The sequence below is a fragment of the Durio zibethinus genome, chromosome 18 (genome assembly GCF_047325235.1).
Source record: "Durio zibethinus cultivar Kanyao isolate XHJ-2024 chromosome 18, ASM4732523v1, whole genome shotgun sequence".
Lineage (NCBI taxonomy): Eukaryota > Viridiplantae > Streptophyta > Magnoliopsida > Malvales > Malvaceae > Durio > Durio zibethinus.
In genome coordinates this window covers 15,689,072-15,711,731 of record NC_143179.1, presented here as the reverse complement: position 1 = coordinate 15,711,731, position 22,660 = coordinate 15,689,072, and the positions used below count along the sequence as shown (strand labels likewise).

Below are 22,660 nucleotides of genomic sequence, written 5' to 3'. Positions count from 1 at the left end.
TTTTGTGAGAGCAAATTCTATCAACCAACAAGTATCTCCTGGCTAAAGTAATGGTATAGTTGACTATAAGATAGGCAACTAACATTGGAGCAACATGAACAGAAGTATATCTTCAAGTATTACATCATAGATATTAATTAATCTTTGATCTAGGAGTCAATTCACCACTTTAGTTTTGATGTATTTGAGTTTCTTTTCTATTTGATATTTTAATTTTCTTTCCCTTAGAGCACATCCTTCTACTTAAATCTGCATCAATATTGTATTTCTATTTCTTCATTTTACTCATGTAACTTTAGTAGTTTATGGGTATAAATGCTTGCACGTAGGTAACTGGTTGGGTAGTTGAATACCAAGAAAATTTAGTTGGGCTTGGTGTTGATGAGACTCTTGCCCAAGTCTGTTCTGAGAGTGGTGCCATGGATCCTCTCATGAATTCGTATGTCGAGAGAATGCAAGCCACAACAAGGGTAATGATATACAACCCTATTAATCCATTGGTTACTATAAGGAAATTTTACTGTATGACTTAGGTCTTTTCTGTTTCTCATTTCACTGTTGCTTTCACTCATTCTTTTTCTAGAAATGGTATTTAAACATCTTGGAGGCTGACAAGGTCCAACCACCAAAGAAGACAGAAGAGGGAAAGCTATATACTCCTGCTGCAGTTGATTTATTCAGGATCCTTGGGGAGCAAGTACAAATTGTTAGGGATAATAGCACTGATGCCATGCTTTACAGGATTGCTTTGGCAATAATTCAGGCAAGTTTGTGGAATTTGACAAAGATAATGCTATGCTTCACGACTTGAGGACCTAATGTTGGAACTGCCTGAGATAAAAGCAAAATGTTTTTGAACATTTCTCTGAATTATTTTGAAATATAAATCATATAAAATCAAAATTTTTGTGTTTTTTCGTTTGCCAGGTCTGCATCTCTATGCTAGTACAGCTTCGACTCTTTTTCAACATTATTAAATTGTCTCTAATCTTAATTGTACTGTACTGTCCAAATCTGTTCATCCTTCAACCTCTTTTTTTTTTTTTTTTTACTGTTTTGTGTAGCCTCAACTCCATTGCAGGCTGCTATTGAGTTTAGATGGGAGCATACTGTTTTTTCTTTATTGCCTGCTTTCACAAGGTTTACTTGCAAGGATTGACTTTGAATTATTTTTCTTTTGTTGTTCGCATCACCCTATCTTCATCCTTGTATTTCCTTGCAACATTGTTATTTTAGATTTCCAAGTTATTACCTCTGGAGTTCATATTCTGCTTTTTAAATTGGACCTGCATTCTATGCTTTTGCAGGTAATGATCGATTTTCAAGCGGCTGAAAGGAAGAGACTTGAAGAACCTGCTTCTGATATTGGTCTGGAACCTCTATGTGCTATGGTTTGTAAATATTCTGGGTGCTTAGTTTGTGGCCATGTCTTTTTTTTTTTTTTTCTGGATGATTAAATTTGTGGCCATTTGTAAGCACTGCTTGCAAAACTTATTTACAATTGGCTTGTAATCCACTATATCCTTCCCAGATTAACAACAATTTGCGCTGCTATGACCTTGCAATGGAGCTGAGTAACAGCATCATAGAGGCTCTTCCACAAAATTATGGTGACCAGGTTTGCAATATCAACCTATTTTCTCTTCTCTTTTCTTTCTTGCAATTATTTTGACAACAATTACAATGCTGAGATAGAGACTCAGTCCAATTTTCTTAAACCATACCTGATTGTTGCTTTCTTTGAGAGTTCATTGTACTTCTATTATCTACATTAATATTTCCATTTCTGTGAGTAAGTTTTGTTCATATGTTTTTCCTTCATCTTTATTTTCTTGAAAGAAGTTTTTCATCATGCTCCTAAATTCTGCTGAATTAATGTCCCTCTCCTCTCTGCTCTACTTCAATGATTAACCTTGTTGGGACACCATATTCTAGACATCCTTAGCATCAACTTTGACATGTGTTGTATCATAGGAGATATACATAATTAATCTATCATATGAGCCTATATCCTTGTATTGCAATCAATTGAGCCCCTAATAAATTATTTACAGTAAATGGAGCCCTTATATGGATGAAATTTACACTGTTTATTCCTCTTGTTTTTGATGAAATTTCTTACTTTTTATAAAATATTGTGAAGATATATTTGTTTTCACATTTTAATTATTATCTTGTTGAGGTATGTTCTTTATAAAAAATATAAATTACTTATTGCATCTCTCTCTCTCTCTATATATATATATGTATATATATATATATATATATATATATACATATAAAGAGAGAGAGAGAGAGAGAGAGAGAGAGAAGAGAGAGAGACATGACCACACATCTATGAAAATGTTTCCATCTTTCTGTTGTTTGAAATCCTATATCCCTGCCTATTGTGTGCGCGTGTGTGTCTATGTGTGTGTGTGTGTGTGTGTGTGTGTGTGTGTATACACACACACACACACACACACATGAGCGTACATGATCTATGAAAATGTTTCTATCAATGCTTCTATTGTTTTGAAATCCTATATCCTTGCCTACTTTGCAGGTAAATTTTGAAGACACATGCAAAGGTTTCCTGGAGGTTGCAAAGGTATGCTGAAATTTGGACAATTTTATCCCCTCCAACCTACCCTTTTCTCCTCCCCTTTCTTTTGGATTTTTAGTCTAATTTAGTATTTATCTTTTTGAAGTAGTTGTTGAGGTATTTTGGGCTGGATGCGGTTTTGTGCTTCATATTTATTCCCATATAGTTTGAAAATTGGCTTTTTCTCCTTCCCTTTCATTTGGATTTTTAGTTTAATTTAGTATTGATCTTTTTGAAGTAGTTGTTGAAGTAGTTTGAAAATTGGCCTTTTCTCCTTCCCTTTCTTTTGGATTTTTAGTCAAATTTAGTACTGATCGTTTTGAAGTAGTTGTTGAGGTATTTTGGGCTTGATGTGGTTGTGCTTCATATTTATTCTCATATAGTTTGAAACTTGGCTTTTACATTACAGCTAATTTCCTAGAGCATATAATTGCCTAAATTTTTAACATTTGTCTTGGTGCTTACTGTAAGCTCTTGGTCAGTTGATTTGTTTGTTCCATGTCTGTCAATATGTTAAAGAAACGAAATATTTGTGTTGGATGTTCAAAATCAGTTGGGACCTAAAGGACTGATATGGTTTGTGCTTTTGGTTGAACATTTTTTCCTTGTATTTTTTTTTTTTTTATTTGGGGAAGAGGGATTCGAACCCAGCTCTTTAAGCAAGGGGTCGGGCACCAACCACTGTGCCAAATGCTCAGTTGGTTTCATTGTAAATTTTAATCACTGAACTATCATGTAAAATGTATCAAATTTCTTTGTAGTGTGCCTTGAACATAGAGAACTTGTTTAGATCGGGTAAGAATCAAAATCACAATAATCGTCTTCTAATCTCTTGCTTACTAGTCATTACCTTGTACTTTTTGTCCCTTATTTGACTTGTTCTGCATTTTGTACCTCTTTGATTGGACTATGCTATTTCTGATTCAACAAAATAGCTGATCCAGGATGGAGTTTTATTAATTCAAAACCTCTTTCCTTGTTAATTGCATCAATGCTGAATTGTTCCTGTATATTTCATACTGTACAATCTCAAGTGACTTTATTGTCGTAGTATTTCCTTTATTATAAAAGAATCACATACAGGTTCTGCATTGTTAATAGGAAGCTGTACATCAAACTGTTAATGTAATCTTTGAGGATCCTGGAGTGCAAGAGTTGCTTGTAAAGCTTTATCACAGAGGTAAAGTAACTTATGATCCTTGTAGTCCACCTTTTCAAATTGATTCTATTGGTCCGGCTTGTCGAATACACTGTTGGAACCCATAGTTCTCTCCTAAATGGGTCAAATTTCTGTTATTGCTTGGTGCAACGTTGATAATGTATAATCATGTTTCTCCTGCAACTTTGATAATGTATAATCATTAGAGTGACAGTTAGAATTTTTTAGTTATTTTATTTGGGCTTAGCAAGAGTATCTGATGTGGCCATGTATCTAACATGGGTATGTTCAATATTATGTAAGTTTTTCTGTATATTTTGACTGTCGGACCTCCAAACCCATCTCGTTTGCATTTTATCGCATATGGGTATTTTAAGGAAAAATGAGGAGTTAGAGCAACATGGATTTTTAGTCCCCTCCCTGGAGTATGTTATTACCATATGCATTTCTTAGATATTTGGTGTTCACCTAGTGGCCTAGCCCTCAATGTTTTGCTATTTTGTTCTCAATTGACTTTTTTTTCTTGTCCATTCTACCTCACTGGCATGTTGACATTTTGTTTCGTTTTCAGGCCCCCCGTTCACACATACTTGTGTTTTTTTCTTGGCCAACCACATAGTCTTGTATTGGAAGGAGCCCCTCAAATTGGATAATATTCTTAGTACCTCAAAATCAGAATTGTTAACAAGAGCCAATTGGAGAAATAATTAGGGGAACTTAAATTTATAAATTAATGCAGAAGTTTGTATTAAGTTTCCTTCGCTTGCATTGCAATCAACAACTACTCCACATTACTTAATGTGGCACTTCCGTAGAACTATTCATTTTTTTTTTTTTAATTGCCATGCTTTAGGATTTTGATGCGATTCATAACTTGTCTTTCGGCAGTCTTGCATGGAGACAAGTATCTTCCATAAAAGTTTGCTGTGATTCTTATGAATTGGGGATAATCTATCTAATTTAATCCCATCCAATCCATTATGCATCTCATTTGGACAATTGTAGGTCTATTACATGAGGAAGATAATTGATCAATTCATGTGGTTAGTAGACTTGTATTTTCCTTAGATTGGATTGAGCAATATTTGCTAATAATCTGTACCATTACATAAAGCCAACAGTTTAGGTAGTCTCTCATGCTATTTGCTCTCATTTCAGTTTCCTCTTACTTTCAGAAGTTTGTGGTGCTCGTGTTATATTACTTAAATTATTTTCGTGGTAACCATCTAATCTAGATATCAAACATGAGCCTAGGTTGTAGACTCATAATATAGTATGCAGAGACTATTCCCCAAAACCGGTGTCATTCAAATCTTACGAAATTTGAATTTTGAACTGAACTTGATTGGAATGTATGGCAAGAGGCCTATGATATTATGGTCTGTTTAGATACCTAAATTTGAAGGGTGGGATTGGAATTTGGTTTAAAATTTAAATACATTGTTTGAGAACAATTTACAAAGCTGGATTTGTATTTGGGTCAAATCTACTAGGAGTTTTAAGAGGTCCAAATCCAGGATTTCAAATTATCTTTTGAGCTATGTAGTTGTCACATTAATCCAAGGAAAAATATCTCCCTTCTTAAATCTAAGATTGGTTAAAATTTTGAGATCCTAGGTTCATCCAAACAATGGATTTCAAAATCATGAATTTTAAACCGAAAGATTTGAGATTTTTTTAAATTTAAAATGCAAATCTAAATTCCAATTCATCTCAAACACAACCATGTTGGTTTCCTAACATTTAAGGAGATTTTTTTTTCAGTTGTATATGTGACTTTCAGATTGTACTTCACCCTTGAAAGAGAATCTTTTTGGTATCCTTTTGTTAGTAAACTAGAAGTTTATGCATGCAAGGAAGAGAAGTTGTCTTCAGACTACTTTGTCTTATTTGATTATGTTCCAAACATACTGAGGAAAAAAAGAAAGTTGCTTAATCAAAGCTCTGGAGTTTTAAAATTTAAAGCATTGATTTGGGTCTATTACCTTGCTATTTTTCAGAGTGGTGTGAAGGGCAGGTTACTGAGTACCTAGTTGCAACATTTGGTGACTATTTTACGGATGTTAAGATGTAAGTTATCTTTACTTAAACTTGGGTCACAGCAAGGTTTTATTTCTTTCATTCATATGGTATAAAGCAATAAAATTTCATTTTATTAGATCTACAAAGGACATGCATCTGGAAATTTAATCATCCTTTTTTTCTCATATCATCTAAAACTTCACATACAGCTGTAGATGCTGAAGATTCAGCATGTAATAGCCTCCATGATTAGTTTTATTTACTATATATGGCTCCTTTTTCAGTAAAGGTCACATAACTATCCATTATAATTGATCATTATTCCTAATATTTCGAAGTTAGCCCAATTACCTGCTGGTCTGGCTGTTGAGCCTCTCAAATCTAAATGCTGTTCTCATCCTGATGTTGCTTTCTACTCTTATCTATGCCTAAGCTTTCTTTTATCTAGCTGATGTTTGTCATTGATTTCATTTGAGACTGGTTTGATTATCATCTTTGGAATAAGATAGGTTTGTCCGGTACATCATGCTCTGATGTACACTGATTTATCTTTCACTTGTCTATGTCAAGGTGAAAATATTGTTTCTTATTGATTTAACGCTTTGCAACTAAGGTATATTGAAGAACGATCTTTCAGAAGATTTGTTGAAGCATGCTTGGAGGAAACGGCGATTGTCTATGTTGATCATGTTTTAACACAGGTTTGACTATTATCTTTTAATTGATTTTAGGGAAACATTTCTGTGTTGTTTCCTCTTTCTAGTGGTTAAATGCATGCTTGTATCCTCCTATAACATCTATTCGTTCCGATCATGATCATAGAAAAATTACATCAAGGAGGAAACTATTGAACGAATGAGGCTAGATGAGGAGGTTCTTATGGACTTTTTCAGGGAGTATATTAGTGTCTCTGTAAGTGCTGCTTCTTGATTCATGCATTCTCTCAAAATAATCATCTTATATGTTGTCTTCAAGTTCTTTTTGGGTGTGTTTGAATGAGAGATTTGAAGGAGGGATTTCATTTGCAGAGAAACTTCCAAAATTTTAAAATGAAATTACCTTGTTTGGCAAAATAAAAATTGAAATTGTCAAAATTCTTGAATTTTGAATGAAGAATTTTGGTGGGCTCAAATTCTCTCTTCAAATTCCACTTCCTTAGGTGAAATTTGTTAAATTCTTTGGTTTTATGGAGTCAATGTTTATTAGGTTTCCTTTGTTACACAACTTTTATTTTTTAAAATTTTAATTACAAAAACTTACTATAAAATTTATTTTTTAAAATTTTCATATTGTTATTGATATCAACACATTTTTACAAATCTAATAACATCCATTTTGAATATTTTTTGTTTTAGTATTTTGTTTTTCTATTTCTAATATTATTATTTTTTATTTCATCAAATTCCAATATTTAAAATTTCTTTCTAAAACTAATTATCCAAACAATGCAATTACAATTTCTGTTATTTTGAATTGATGCATTTCAAAATGCTAGTGTTTTAAAATTCTTCAAAATTCCAAAATTCTCCATCCAAATGCACCCCTATGTATGCTTTTGCCTTGTCATTCAGTTGGATAAATTTCTATCAATTAGTTTCTGCTAACTCTTTCTTCATCCTGCTTTTCTCACTTCTGTAGAAAGTTGAGAGCAGAGTCCGGATACTGAGTGATCTAAGAGAGCTTGCTTCAGCTGAGAGTCTGGACACATTCACACTAATTTATTCAAATATTCTTGAGCACCAACCTGACTGCCCGGTAAACATTATTGATACAATAAGATGCTATCTAAAATTGTCCTTCCCATTATTAGATGAATGAAGATACAACAAAGATCTTTTCACTACTTCTAGTATTTGTTCTAAGGTTATAATATTGTTGCAGAAATCTGCAAATCTGTCAATGTAACAGAATGAAAATCTCAAATTTTTCTAATTTCAGCCTGATGTTGTTGAGAAGCTTGTTGCACTGCGGGAAGGCATCCCACGCAAAGATGCAAAGGAGGTAAATTGTCAACCTTTAATTTGGTTTATCAGTTTGAAAATTGTATGTGAGACGTTAGGATTTGTTACATATTGAAAGAAAAAAAGTGTGAAAGCAAGGTAGGAGGGAATTGAGGTTGAAGAAAATGGAGCAAGTACTTAAGGTGAAGAGATTAAAAAATGTAGAACCAGTGAGATAAAATTTGCTGCCTGTTTTCATTTTCAACCTACTTTTGGGCTTGAAGGTTTTGGTGATTAGGAGAGCCAATGCCTCATAGTTCCTTTCCATCATTTCTTTCCTTTCAAATACTTTCCAAATCTATACAAGCTATTATTTCATTCTGGTATCACTGTCGCTAAGGTCCCCTCTTACGTGGATGAAATGTGTCGATGATTGATATGTTTATAGTTTGCTGGGTGATTTAGGTTCCTTTTGTTATCCACTGCTTTGACTAGCGTTTAACCATTTCAATTCATTGTGTTGCTCTAATGATGATGATGGTGGAGGATTGTCCTGTTAAAGAAGAAATGGTTTCCTTGTGTAACAGGTAGTGCATGAATGCAAAGAAATCTATGAGAACTCTCTTGTTGGTGGTAACCCTCAAAAGGCAGGATTTGTTTTTCCAAGGGTGAAGTGTTTGTCGGCCTCTAAAGGATCTATATGGCGAAAACTCACATAGTTCAGTTTGGCGTTCTTTAGATTAGAGGTTGGTTTGTTTGTTTGTTTGTTTTTTAAGCGTTATAGGCTGCAATTATATGTAGTAAGATATTTCTTTTGCGTTATCTTGATATGGGGTGGGAGTTAATCTAATTGTTCTGTTATAATTATGGAAATTTTGGTGTCACCCCAAGTAAAATTTTCATAAAGCTATCTATGTATTCTATTCTATTCTATTCTTTGAAGTGTGGTTAAATCTCATTTTCTTTTGTTTTAGTTGTGTCGGTATGTATTTCTTATCATGTTCTATTCCTCTTTGTTTGAGAACGACTTTCAACTTCTTTATTGATTTTAAAACATTTGGGTTGAGATGACCTTTTACTTTAAAAAATTAGTACATGCAGCCCCATAATCTACATATTTCAATAAAATATTTATGTTTATGAGAAAAGAAAATGAAAACAATTCATTAAAAAAGACTTATTAATCTTGACAATCTAATCATTTCTATATATAGTTGGTTTAAGAGGTATTCAAATTAATTAAAACAAAATAGTCTGTGATGTAATAAGTAAGTATGTTATATAAATATTAAAATTAAGTAGAGATTAAATAATTATGATAAATATAATAATTCAGTGTGAAAAGAAAATATTAAATAATCTATCATATATCTATCTTTATTTACTTTTAAATCAAGATTTGTGATAGTTGAGATAAAAGATAATAACCCATGATTCGTTAATTATAACAAAAGTAATGCTTTATGAATATAAAATAATAATATATAGTTTAATATATGATATAAACAATAAAAAAAAATAGGAGTGTAAAAATAGTCTTATAAACATAAATAGTTAAAGATAGATTATAGTAAGTTTAAAAACTTGAAAGAAAATAGGAGAAATGAAATTGGTCATTATTACAAACATATTGAAACTTAGGTTATAGATATGTTACATGTATGTTAAATATTTTGAATACAAATATAACAAAGATTGAAAAATAAGTAATACAATTATAATCACTATAACAATCATGGTTCTAACTATAAAACCATTTTTAACAAAAAAGCAAAAAGATAAAATTATGTACAAAACATAAAATAACAATGAAAATTAATATGTAACAACTTGAATCCAAGTTGTCAAATATTTCTTTATATGTTATGTTCTTTGTTTTAGAATTGTTTCTATCATGTTCATTTTGAATCAAAAATTTCAAACCACGACGAGATGTCGTTCTTAAAGTAGCAACATATAATTGGTCATATGTAAATATAGGTTTAGGCAACTATAAACCATTTATATCTAATATTTGCCCTTGACTTTTATTTATTGTCATAGCATAACATACTCTCACAAAAAACTATTTTCTATTAAAGACAAAAAGTAATTTTTCATCATTAACTGTCATAATAATTTTAGGTATAAAGATTTTTTCGTTAGTACAAGCTCCAATTATAATTCTGGCTCTTATGACATGAGAAGTTAATTGAGTGACTAAAAATCTTGTTTCAATGCATAAACCAGAAGTTTGATTTAAGGTTTTCAAAAGCATTGTAACACAACCAACTTTTAAGTTTAGCTCATGCTTTGCAATGCTTGAAAATTTAAGAGAATTCAAAAAGATATAATAACTTTATATCTGAAAAAAAATTAGATGCTTTTGAAATTGTATCAGAACTATAATAACACTTACTGAACCCTAGAACTAACTTAAGCATATGTGCATTAACAAAATCAATAATGTCGTTGTATGGTGTAACAATAGCTCTTTGACTTAAATAAAATGAATCTACAAAACTTGATTGAAAATTAGTGTAAACTGCCAAACATATAGCATTAATAGGATCATCCAAACCAAGAATCAATAAGTCATTTGGTATCTTAATCCATGCTGCATTTTCTTCATCTTCATATGAAAAGTTTTAACCTTTCCATCACTAATGTCCAATAACCAATTTGCAAAACTTTCAAGTTCAACTCTTGATTGTTCATCAAGGTCATTTCTGAAAAATCTATTATTTTTTTTAAGCCCAAAAACTTTGCAGTACTGTCATAAAATAGATCGATTTATTGCAGCATTCAAAATGTCAATCTTTGTTCAAAATTTGATCACAAGTAATATTTGCCTAAAATCACCTTCTAACACTACAGTCAATCTTCCAAAAAGCTTTTGGTTTCTATTTGGTGATTTAACACTTAAAACATTTCTCAAAGATTTATCCAAAGCTTCAAAACAATTTTTATGCATCATAGACATTTCATCCTAAATGATAAGACTTGTATTTTGCATTAGCCTTACTAGTTATGTTCCTTTTCTGATTTGACATGTAGACAAATCAGTAATATCAAGAGGAATTTTGAATCTTGAATAAGTTATTCTACCTCCAAGTAAAAGCAAAGATGCTATACCAGATGAAGCTACAGAAGGCACAATTTTTTTCAATGACCTTACACTAGATATAATTGTGTTCTACAAATATGTCTTCCCAGTTCCTCTATGACCATAAATAAAAAATATTTGGCCTTCATTATTGTGAATGGACAACTTGACAGCTTCGTAAACTCGCATTTATTCTTCATTTAAATTTGATAACAATTGCAGTTATTGTTGACGAAGATCTACCAAATTCTAGTCCAATTTTTCTTGTAAGAGTCTGTCAACCATTAAATGCATGTTTCTACTAAAAGGCATAGACAGTTTATGTTCTATCGGAGAAGTGGAATGCTCATTGAAAATTTGTTCTAATGCCACAAAAACTTAATTCTTTAATTCAGAGTTTGAAATGATATATTGTGTAACACCAGTAGCTTGTTTCAACCTATGCTCAATATCTTCCGCTAATAATTTTTAATTTTTTCCCAAAATGTATTTGGATCTGTTACTTGACAAAATAATATAATTGTGACAAATAGTTTTATGAGTTCATGACTTATAACCTATTTTGATGCTTGAAACAAAACGTCATCCCATTCTCTATCATCTCTCAAAAGACCAAGCACTTAACATGCTTACAGAAAAATAGGTACAAAACTCTAACAATAGTCTTCAACTTTTCATAACTTTTAGGTCTTTTGATGACATTCAACAACATACGCATGCAAAATAACTCACCTGCTGCAAGATGAATATACACTATTCTTCTTACAAATCTTTCATTTTTTCTTATTTTTCACTTCATTTATGTTTTATACCATACCCATTGAGTAGAAAAATCTGCATAAAGCAATGTTCTAACACTTTCATACTCTTTGTTAGTAGCCATCCACTCATTGAACATAGTCTTATGAACATTAGGTCTTTAAACCACTTTAGACAACGTTTCTCTATAAAAAAAGTAAATGTTGTGCTTTCTTGACAAGTGAATGACTGGCCTTTGAACTAATGGTTATGATGAATTGAGAATTCAAACAATCTCCAACATGCCTCATAAGCAGAAAGATATCGACAATCTAAATACATTTTAACCTCATCAATGTCTAACACTTTTCATTTTTCATTAGATTGTTTTCTATTATTGCTTCGTTGAAGAATTATTTTTGCTTTATTTGCACTTTTATTTATATATTTGAATAAGTATTTAACAACTTTTGTTCGATTGCATATCTCTACATTGATATGAGCTTAGTACTTGACAATAAGATCAATATTATAAAGAACAACAAAATGATTATCCAACTCAATACCATTTTTGACAGCAATAGAACCATGATCTTTCCTTCGATAAACTGAAAATCTATCTTCTTTTATAATCGTTTCAACTTGAAATTATTTTGAAAAAAATTTTGAACATTTTTCTTTTATCATACAAGGAGCCTGATTATTTGCTGCACCACACAGGTTATGCATCATAAAATTACTAACAACTTCATAACCCAGTGAATCAAAATTATCATCAAGAATTTCGATTGAAATAATCTTGTTTGTAGATTCAAAATAAGAAAATTTATCATTTGGATGAAGACATAAAAAATGTATACGTGTAAAAGTCCTCGTTTTTAAAATTCAATTGTGTATGTCATTACAAATTAAACAACAAACTAAAAAACATTGAATTGAAACCGTAAGAAAATTAGTGTAAAACATACCACCGACAGCTTTGCCAAAATGATTATGCTTTATCAAATCATCAATTAAATGTCAAAGTTTAATCCTAAAAACCCTGCATATAATATCTAGTCTATCTTCTGCTCTTTGCCCAAGAATCAAATTCAATGCTTTTTGAATTTTTGCCTATTTGGCATTGCATGTAAAAGTTATAAACAAATTTGGATACCCAAAATATTTGCAAATTGCCATAGCATCTTGATAATTCTAAAAAAAATATCGATGACTTCTTACAAAATAAGCTAGTAAAACAATACATTTTCCAACGACATCTGCTTGTTCATCACCCATTTCCATTGCATCCTTTATTTCTTTATACAATTCAAACTTCAAATGTTTTTGCTTTTGTCTGATGTACTGAAGTCTCATCTCATCAACACTACAATACGCATCTATAATAAATTGTTGAATTAACCTACCTTTTCTCAACAATGTATTCTTTTGTGCAAATCATTGTTGAATGAGGTAAGCATATTATTCATGCATTGTAATTGTTTCTCTCTTAATTTTACATCTATTAGTAGGCTGTGAATAAAAGAGACCAAGACTAAAACTTTCTTCTCCATACGAAAATAACAATAAATATTGCATAGCTATAAATGAAGGATGCAAATCAGAAATATACTTTAAACCTTTTGATTTATGCTTAATGACAATATCTTTTTGCCTATCAAACTCTCTTATATCACCAACAATCAATCCAACAATTTCAAATGCAATAGGAACACGATAACTACAATCATATTCACTTATGCTACCCATTAATTTCAAACACATCAAAATATAATCAGATTCTGTAAATCTATCTTGTGCCATCTTAAAAGCCTTCACTATTTCATTCTTTGCATCAAGCATTTTAATCAAACCATCTATAATTTTAGGATCAGTAACATTATTTTCATCATTATGTCTCAAAGCCAACATTTTATTTGACACTTCATTATCTGTAGTATAAATATATAGCTAAGTGAACCTTGGTCTTCAACCCGTAATAGGCAACAATGAACCAATTCGATGATGATTCTACACATTAATTTTAAAAACATAAAGTTTTTATGAATTATTAACAGAATCATCAATTTTACCTCCTATTAAAGTAAATTGAAACATCAAATTATAAACTATCATTTTCTCTTTAAAACAGGTAGCTCTAGCATCTCTCTCATAATCAAGTAATTTATCTAAAAAAGATGGAGTAGGTTTAAAAGAAGGTAACTTAACCATCTTTTGCTTACAACAAAGAAAGAACACAAGATGAGATGTGGTTTTTGAAACATCAATTCTCTCTTCAAACCACATATACGTGCCACAAAAAAGCCAAACACCATCAAGACCTCCAAAGTTATAAGATGCAAAACATCTTCTTATTAAGCAAATAAAACATGGAAGAATAAGGATAGCCTTTATCATACATTAATTTATTCTATATTATAATAGCAATATATTTTTTATCAATTCACTCGCTTAAATGACATGTGCTATTGTTTTCAAATACCTTCCCATTCATTTCATTTAATTCATATATAATAGTATTCAAAGTGCTACTAGAACCTTAACGATATAATAAAAAAAAGTTTTTACAAATATAAAGAACAAATAATATAGATAAAAAAAAAACTTATCATTAAAAAATAGTTACCATGAAACATTTGAAATGACTTAAAGAAATCAGCTACCACTCTAGTACTTTCACGATCGAGATGATGAATAACATCAAAATCACTTAAATTTATATCAATATATAAAGGTATAACAGAATCATAACCACTTACTTTTCTATTAACATGACTTAAACTGATGTCACCTACATCCAATCTATAGTTGCTAGGACTAGCAAAATAGTCATAATTTTATGGTTTACTAATAGAAGAATCAAAAGATGCATCACCTGTTAAACACTCAAATGATATAGTATTTAACTCACCTTTATTTCCTACAATTGAATGCAACCAACATGATTTATATTTTGATTAACCATATGAGAATCCACCATAAAACTATGATCAAAAGATTGCACCACAATAGAATCAAGTAAATTATTAGTATTATTTACTTGATTAGAAACAACATTGGTAGTCTAAGAAACAATATTATTAGCCTCACCAAACATAACATCATTTGCATAAAAATTAATTAAACTTCTCTGTTATCTTATTCTATTAGAACGAAGTATATTTAACCTTTTAAGCCTATTCATAGTCGTGTGACTCCTAAGATCAACAAAAACAAAAACTTCATAAAGATCAAACTCGTCAGCTTGCATCATGACTAAACTTGCAAGTCTATTTTCCTTAAGCCAATTGTGACTCACTATTTAACCTAATTACATAGAACTCAATAAAAGTACAAACCACAAATAGACATTTTTTAACAATCAAACACAACTATTCATTTAACAGTTACAACCATATCAACATTAACACAATTGTGTAATTTTAATAAACCAACTGTCAAAACAGTTTGTATAATTTTGTTTTACATATACTTAATAGACAAAAACAGAAACAAAACCAAACAAACTCAGCAAAAACAAAATAAAAATAACATAAAATGAAAAACTAAAACAAAAAAAAAAAATCAAACCTAAACTTCAATTTTGATAGTGGTAACTCTAAAATCACTTGTAAATCAACAAAATTTTAGAAATAAGAAAAACATAAAGAAAATAAAAAAATAATTATAACAATTATACAAAAAAAATCATTAACAATAAAACTGAATAAGATAATTTAATACATGCAATAACCAAACATGCACTACAACAGATAAATAATATCCAATAAAAAATAGTTGAGCTAATGACATAAATTTACTAAAACAATTACAATATAGAATCTTCTTTAATATAAAACAAAATCTTCTTGTAGATTAACTACAATAACTATCAAAATAGTTTGTATAACACTGTTTTACATAAATTTTTAACTTTATTGTTTAAAAGCTATTAATAGTTATTCAAAAATTGTCATACTTTCTTTAATAAATGTATCATTAATGTTACCATTCAATACAATCTAATAAAAAAGCCGCAAAAAATAGAAATCATGCATAAAACGTACAATCATCTTGCTGCATATCCAACAAAACTTACCTCAATATTAACTACAATAATAAATATCACATTATTAAAAGAATTAATACAACTATGTTTTACACTAACTCATTACTCAAAAGTATTCCTATAAAAAAAAAAAGAAAAACAAATGGATAAAGGTAAGTAAACAATGTAATAACTAAAAAAAATCCACATACTGAAGTACAATCAATGCAACTAAAAATCACACTAAATTTATAACATAAAACCATAAAAAAAAACTTTAGAACATTGTGATTTAATCTATTAAAAGTAGAAAAAAGATAGTAAATTAGCTTGAATGACATAAACATTTACATGATGCTAACTAAATAACATCATCAAATCAGTGCTTAAAGAACAAAAAATAATTTCAAATTATTTATCATTGACTCTTCAAAACTTTACATATAACAAAAAATAATAATTTAAGTTACATAGATCCTCTATTTCTAGTAGAAGACGTATTTTAAAAACATTGCACAAAAATATGAAACAACAAAGAAATAAATTTGTGATATTTTAAATTACTTTAACTAAGAAAATTTTTTTATAGATATATAAATGACCTATCATCAATCTTTTTTAATTTGTAAACATCTCTCTCAAATGTTAATATGTTTATTTTTTATCTATGCTGTAATCAAAGAACCTTACCAATGTTATAATTAAAGAACCTTACAACTGTGTTACATTTTGTAATCAAAGATTGATTACACTTAGCTATAATCAATCTGTATTACCTATCATCAATCTTTTATCTACATTGTAATCAAAGATATTGATTTTTATCTATGCTGTAATCAAAGAACCTTACAATTAACTGAAATTCAAATCAAAATAAATTTACCAATACGAAACCTTTAATACAACCAAAAACATCAAAACGTATAATTTTCAATAGTATTGTACAAGATGAAAATTATCATAAATAATCAATACCATTAAAACATATACCAAAAAGATCCAAATTAACAACAAAATAAATCATGTTAAACGTTATGGAATGCCAAAATTACAAATTGATCAAATAAAATGAATTACTTATAAATAAAACTTTCATATAATTACAAATCAAACATCTCATTATGAAACAAACATTTATGTCAATTTATACAATTATGTCATATTTTGATCATGAATACATATTTTTTCAACATAATCACCAACAATAAACCCAACATCTACTATCATAACAATAAATATAATACCACTATGATTCACAACAAAAATATGTAAACACATTAATTAAATATGATTTACATTATGATTAACCATATCATAATTCACCATAGAACCATTACCAAAAGATTGAATCACAAAAAAAATCAAGTAAATTAACATCATTAACTTAATCAAACACAACATTGCTCATATAAAAATTAATTAAACTTATTTCTCATGCTACTCTATTAATACAACTCTATTTTACATCAAATCATCACAAAAAAAAAAAAAATAGATTAACATTATCACTACAATGCTATTCTATTAATTAAATGATATATAATATACATAAAAATCAACAAATATGTAGCAACATTAAGAATCATCGATTAGGTTTTGGAAAAAAAAAAAAACCTTTATCTATTTTTGACTTTTCATAACATCCACAAAACACCTAACAATATAGGTAATACTTCCAGCAATAAACCCAATAAAAAATTTTACGCAAAAAATAATTTTTATATTGGATTTCTCATCCTCCAAACCTAGAAATCTTCTATTAATCTACATAAATAGATATAATAACAAAGTAATTAGTTTCTAATACATCTAATATCTTTTCTTAAAAATGCAAGTGTTTTTCTAAAACTATATTGATTATGGTGAAAACCTAATCCAAAACCAAAAAAAAAAAAAAAAAAAAACAACAAAACAAAACTTAACATAAAAAAAACCTCCATGCATGAAAAAAAAATCCAATATAAACATAAAACTAAAACTTACAAAATACCAAAATAACAATTTATATAATGAATGAAACAACAAAATAAACAACACGCATGCATAAACAAACAATGTTAAAACAACTCAAATTAATAGTTAAAACATTAAAAAAAAAATTCATCAATAACTTAATTACTCATACATCTAATATCTTCTTTCAAATATGTCAATGTTTTTCTAAAAACTATTTTGATTATGCTAGAAACTCAATTAAAAAAAAAAACTTTATGTACGAAAAAATGGAATCTAAACACATAACCAAAGCCTACAAATCACAAAAGTAAGAATCTGTATAATGTATGAAACAATAAAACAAACAAGAAGCAAGCAAAAAACAAACAATGTCAAAACAATTCAAATTAACAATTAAATCATCAACAAAATTTTCATTGATAAAAAAAAACCCACAAAAATTAAGAAACAACACCAAAACAAAAGGAAAAACTAACGTTTTAACAAAAAAATTACCTTCGATTACTAATCCAAAATAAATAAAACATCACTTAATAGAATAAACCAATATGTACGAAAAAACCAATAAAACACAAAAAATCAAACCTACAAAACATAAAAACAACAATCAAACAATGCATGAAAAAGAAAAAAAAAACTTAAAAACAACTAAAATTACAGCTTCAATAATCTGAAATTCACCATCGACCCAAAAAAAACTCAAAAAATTAAAAACACAAACATACGAAGAAAAGAACAAATGGATTCAAAAAATGAAGAAGAAAAAATATACTTACAATAACAAAAAAAAAGAGAAACATAGAAAGATTGAACGAAAGAAAGAAAAAGAGCAAAGTAGATAAGCTAAAGTATAAAATGTTATGAAATAAATAGTCATTTTTCTAAACTAACCCTCTAATCATTTTTAATATAATTGCTGATTTGTCAATGATAATAGTATAAAGACGACAAACTTTATATATAGTTATAAATTTTATATTTCATAAATTTGGGTAAGGATTATATCAACTACTTTTTTTTAAGTAATTTTCTTTCGGTTGAATGTTCGTTACTTCATCATAGGATGACTAATGCACATTAAAGTTAATTAATGACTTAAATTTTAATTATTTTAAATTGAGTAGAAAGATAAATGAAAATTATTTAAAAAATAAAAGAAATTGGATATATATTGAACCTAGATTTATTTTAATATGCATATTAATTAGTTTATGATAAAATAATGAAAATAAGTAGTAGAGATGATATTTTTTTTCTTTTAAATCTATCTAATTATCAGATTTAATATTGTACTTTAAATAAAGTATTGAATAACATTAAAGTTGGCAAAACTAATCAAAACACAAAAAACCTATTTAATCCATCTAAATTATGCAACCTTTGTAGGTATATGAAAGTTTAAGAGTTATGAAGTAAATTTATTCAAAAAGATTGGGCTACTTGTCTAAACCCAAAAACCTATTTAAGCTTTAAAAAAGTTTGAACAAAAAAATTTAGGCTCATTAAATAGGCTAGATATAATTTTTAGGTTCGTTTAAAATTCAGATCAAGCCTTAGGCAAAAAAATTAAAACTTGAACTCAGCCTAAAAATATATATAATTAAAATATATAATTATGAAAGTATAATATTTGAATTTTTATTGTAATATTTTATTTAATATTTTATTTAATTTTTATTATATAAATTAGGCTTAATGAATGAGTTTGAGATTTATTTTTTCAACCTTGGTTGAATTTGAAAAAAATTTGAAGTCTAAAATATCAGATCGAGCTAGCCTTAAACAAGCATATAAGTTATTAATATCAAGTATGAGCCCAATTCGAACTCGACCTAGCTTGACCTATGGATACCTCTATTAGAAGTATCATAATCCCTAGCTTTTTCAAAATTATATTTTTACCTATAAAATTTTTTTTATTTTGCTTTTCTACTTCAACTTTGTCCCCTTAACTTTATTAAATTACTAGTCAACGGGTCTGCAATATGTTACATATTTGTTTTAACTATGAAAATACTACAATTTACAACTGAATTGGAGCAGGAAAGAAATTAGCCAGTAAGAATCCACCAAAACTATTGTTCTTGAAAACGATCTCTTTAAATCCTTTAAACCTCTAAAATCTTGTGACACCAACCTTAACAAACCATTGCTACTAAGATTAAGTCAACCAATCTATCAAGGTCACTAAATTGAAAAGGTATTGAAGTCATTAAAGTTTTGTTTGGTGCATAAGATTATGATGATAATATAAAATTATAAACAAGAGTAGATTAAATTATATAATCATATGTTATGTTTGGTGTGTACAAGGATTAAAAACAAGATAGAATATTATTTTATCATTTATCATGTTTGTTATGTGCAAGATTAAGATTAGGATAGGATGATATTTTTTATTAGCCAAAATTACCTTTATATACTACTTTGATTTTAAAGTTAGAGCTTTTCGATTGGCAATGATGCTTTTCTTAGCATTCGAAAAAGGACTTGAACATATGAAACATTCTGGAAACCAACGTCTAATTCTCCTCTAGGTCAAATCTAAAATTTACTTTTTTATTTGGTTCCCAAGAAAATAAAAGTTAGAAAGTCATAAGTTTGTGTCTAGAATCATGTTCATTCACAGGCAGAGAAAGCATTTCAAGCAAATGAATCTCAGGTTTTGGAATTGAAGTTGGCTCATATTCCATCCACGGCATCAAGAGATAACGTTTTTTTTATTATTGAGAAATCTAAAAGAAAATTGAAAAAATCCTACTTGATAGTGAGAAATCTAAAAGAAAAATTGATGGAGAGAGAGGACAAGAATCGCTTTGAGATTGAAAAGTTTAAGAAATAGATAATATATTTTAGTGGAAAATAAATGAGTTTTCACTATTGATGGACAGTGAAAAAAAGTTACAGAGTGGAGAATATTTTTAAATATTTAATAATTTAAAATTTAGGTTTTTAAAGTTAAAGGTAAAATATGAAATCCATTATTTAAAAATTTTAATAAATTATTTAATCTCATAGATTAAAAATAATCTCCTACTTTTCAAAAGGATAAAGTTATCCTATTGGTATGGGATATCTAACCTTTTCAATAATCCAATCTTTTTTTTAAATGTATAACAAACATATGATAGAATGATTAGTATCTTATCCTTTAACTAATCTTATATGCCAAATGTAGCCTAAATGACTTTAATATACATGACATAGTGTTATTAACATTAATAACCAAACTTGATCAAATAATTGTAAATGTTGAAATCATAAAAGCCATAACAAAATGCATAAATACATTGCGATGGTTGCCTATTCATGGACTGCAACACCAAATTTATTTTCTTCTCTAAACATGATCTTTATTCCACCAAACTTTTAGCCTATCTACCAAGTTGGGACTCACCAATCAATATCTATTTGCTGAATTGGTATCTTTGTCTTTATAATATAACACTATTCAAATATGCTATTTATAAAACAAACTTTCAAATTTATAACAAGACTATTCTCTCATGAATTTGGTTTTTTTTATATATTTTTTATAAACTATAAATATAGCTATTAACCAACATTAAACCAAAAAGTCTGGCTTATGTACTTTGATTCAATTAAAAAAATAAATAAGTAAAAAAAGTTGAAAAAAATTACCTATGAAACCAAAAACAAAAAAGTACATATGCCACCTAATGGTTGGGATGAGCTACATGAGCTCTACGGTGGATGCAAAATTACCAAAATCATTTATAACAGAAGTAGTTTTAGCCTAAACAAAGAACACCCTTCACCATTGTCGTCAATCTCAATCTTTCTTTTTTCAACTATCCCACCATGGGGTAAAACGACACCAAGGCCTTATTTAATGCCTCCTTCATCACCTGCGACTCAAATAAGTTGGATGCACCAATCCGTCTGTAAAAGTAAACACTTGGGTATAAAACTTAGATACCATCAAGTCCACGTTGGAGTTCCATAAGCTCTATTATGGAGTCTTCTCTACCAAATGCACTTTTGTTAATTCTTTCACACTAACAATCATGATTAACTTGCACCTCATTTTCTACTAAGGTGCATTGTCTCTAGTGATGGTGTGACCAACCAAGAAAGATTGGTCTGCTTTGGCCTGCAAATAAGTACCAGTCAAAACTTTTACTTGTATACATATAGAAAAAAAAAATAAACCAAAACAAACAAATTGGGAAAAGCTCTTGAAAGACCATATGAGAAGTTAAAAAATTTAGTAATAGAAGAATTATGTATATGATAGAGACCAACATTTAATTAGAAAAAAATTAAAGAAACATTTATTACCTGTAGAACAATTTAAAATTCTGAGAATTGGATCCAAGTATTTTGCCACAACCTTAACAATAATATAACATTACCAACAACCATCTAGATTATTGTCTGAATTTCATAATCAGTTGCTACACTCAAAGACAAAAAAATTATCATTATGCAAATAAAAAGTCAAACCCATAAATACCTAAAATTTTAAACAGAAGTGGAAACCGATATAAAGATCAAAAACACTAAATTTAAGCCAAAAAATGAAAATTCAAATCAAAATCTCAATGCTTTGAAGGCAAATATTAATACCAAAAAAAACTAATTTTATGTTTTAATTAAAAGTAGAGATTGATTCTAATAGGAATAGCCTACTTATTCAAAAATTATACTAAAAAAAAAAACTCTTAAATGTGATTACCTTTTAAACATTGTTTAAAATAAATTTAATCATATCATTACATGACAAGAATAAAAAACAAAGATGCCCATAAAAAAGTTTATCTTAAAGAAGACAAAATAAGGCACAATGAAAATAAAGTATTTCTCAAATAACTCAGGTAGTTCTTCAGCTTCAACTTGCAAAATAGTCTTTGCCCAATCACATTCAAATAATAATTTTTAATTAAAAATTAAAAATCTAATCTCTACAAAAGGAAACTTCTAAATGTGAAATTATTTATTATTGAAATTTACCTTATTGAACCTTATAACTATGTTGGATTTTGTACAGTTTTAGAACATAAATTAAAAAAATGTTATAGTTTCCCTTACCAATTGCCATAGGTAACCAGTGACAAAGAGCTATCTTAGAGAAATCAAGTAGAATTCTGCAATTTAAAGACAACTTTTAGATATTGTATATAGAATG

General features: G+C 28.6%; 1 protein-coding gene across 4 annotated transcripts in view; it reads left to right on the top strand.

The window, feature by feature from the left end:
- SEC6 overlaps positions 1-8,638 on the top strand; it is a 31,544-nt gene extending 22,906 nt beyond the window's left edge. Inside the window, exons 14-25 of one of the 4 annotated variants that reach the window (XR_016329920.1) lie at positions 330-470; positions 584-763; positions 1,308-1,391; positions 1,532-1,618; positions 2,546-2,590; positions 3,686-3,764; positions 5,744-5,813; positions 6,379-6,466; positions 6,588-6,677; positions 7,404-7,520; positions 7,647-7,766; positions 8,293-8,638. Coding sequence is in view for 3 of the 4 variants with exons in the window: in XM_022895145.2 (XP_022750880.1) it covers positions 330-470; positions 584-763; positions 1,308-1,391; positions 1,532-1,618; positions 2,546-2,590; positions 3,686-3,764; positions 5,744-5,813; positions 6,379-6,466; positions 6,588-6,677; positions 7,404-7,520; positions 7,704-7,766; positions 8,293-8,424 (1,176 nt within the window). In the remaining variant the exon portion in view is untranslated. Of the gene's footprint in view, positions 1-329; positions 471-583; positions 764-1,307; positions 1,392-1,531; positions 1,619-2,545; positions 2,591-3,685; positions 3,765-4,314; positions 4,572-5,743; positions 5,814-6,378; positions 6,467-6,587; positions 6,678-7,403; positions 7,521-7,646; positions 7,767-8,292 lie in introns of those variants that run through there. The other 3 variants (XM_022895145.2, XM_089747697.1, XM_089747698.1) reach the window with 3 other exon arrangements.
- Positions 8,639-22,660: the final 14,022 nt, after the last annotated feature.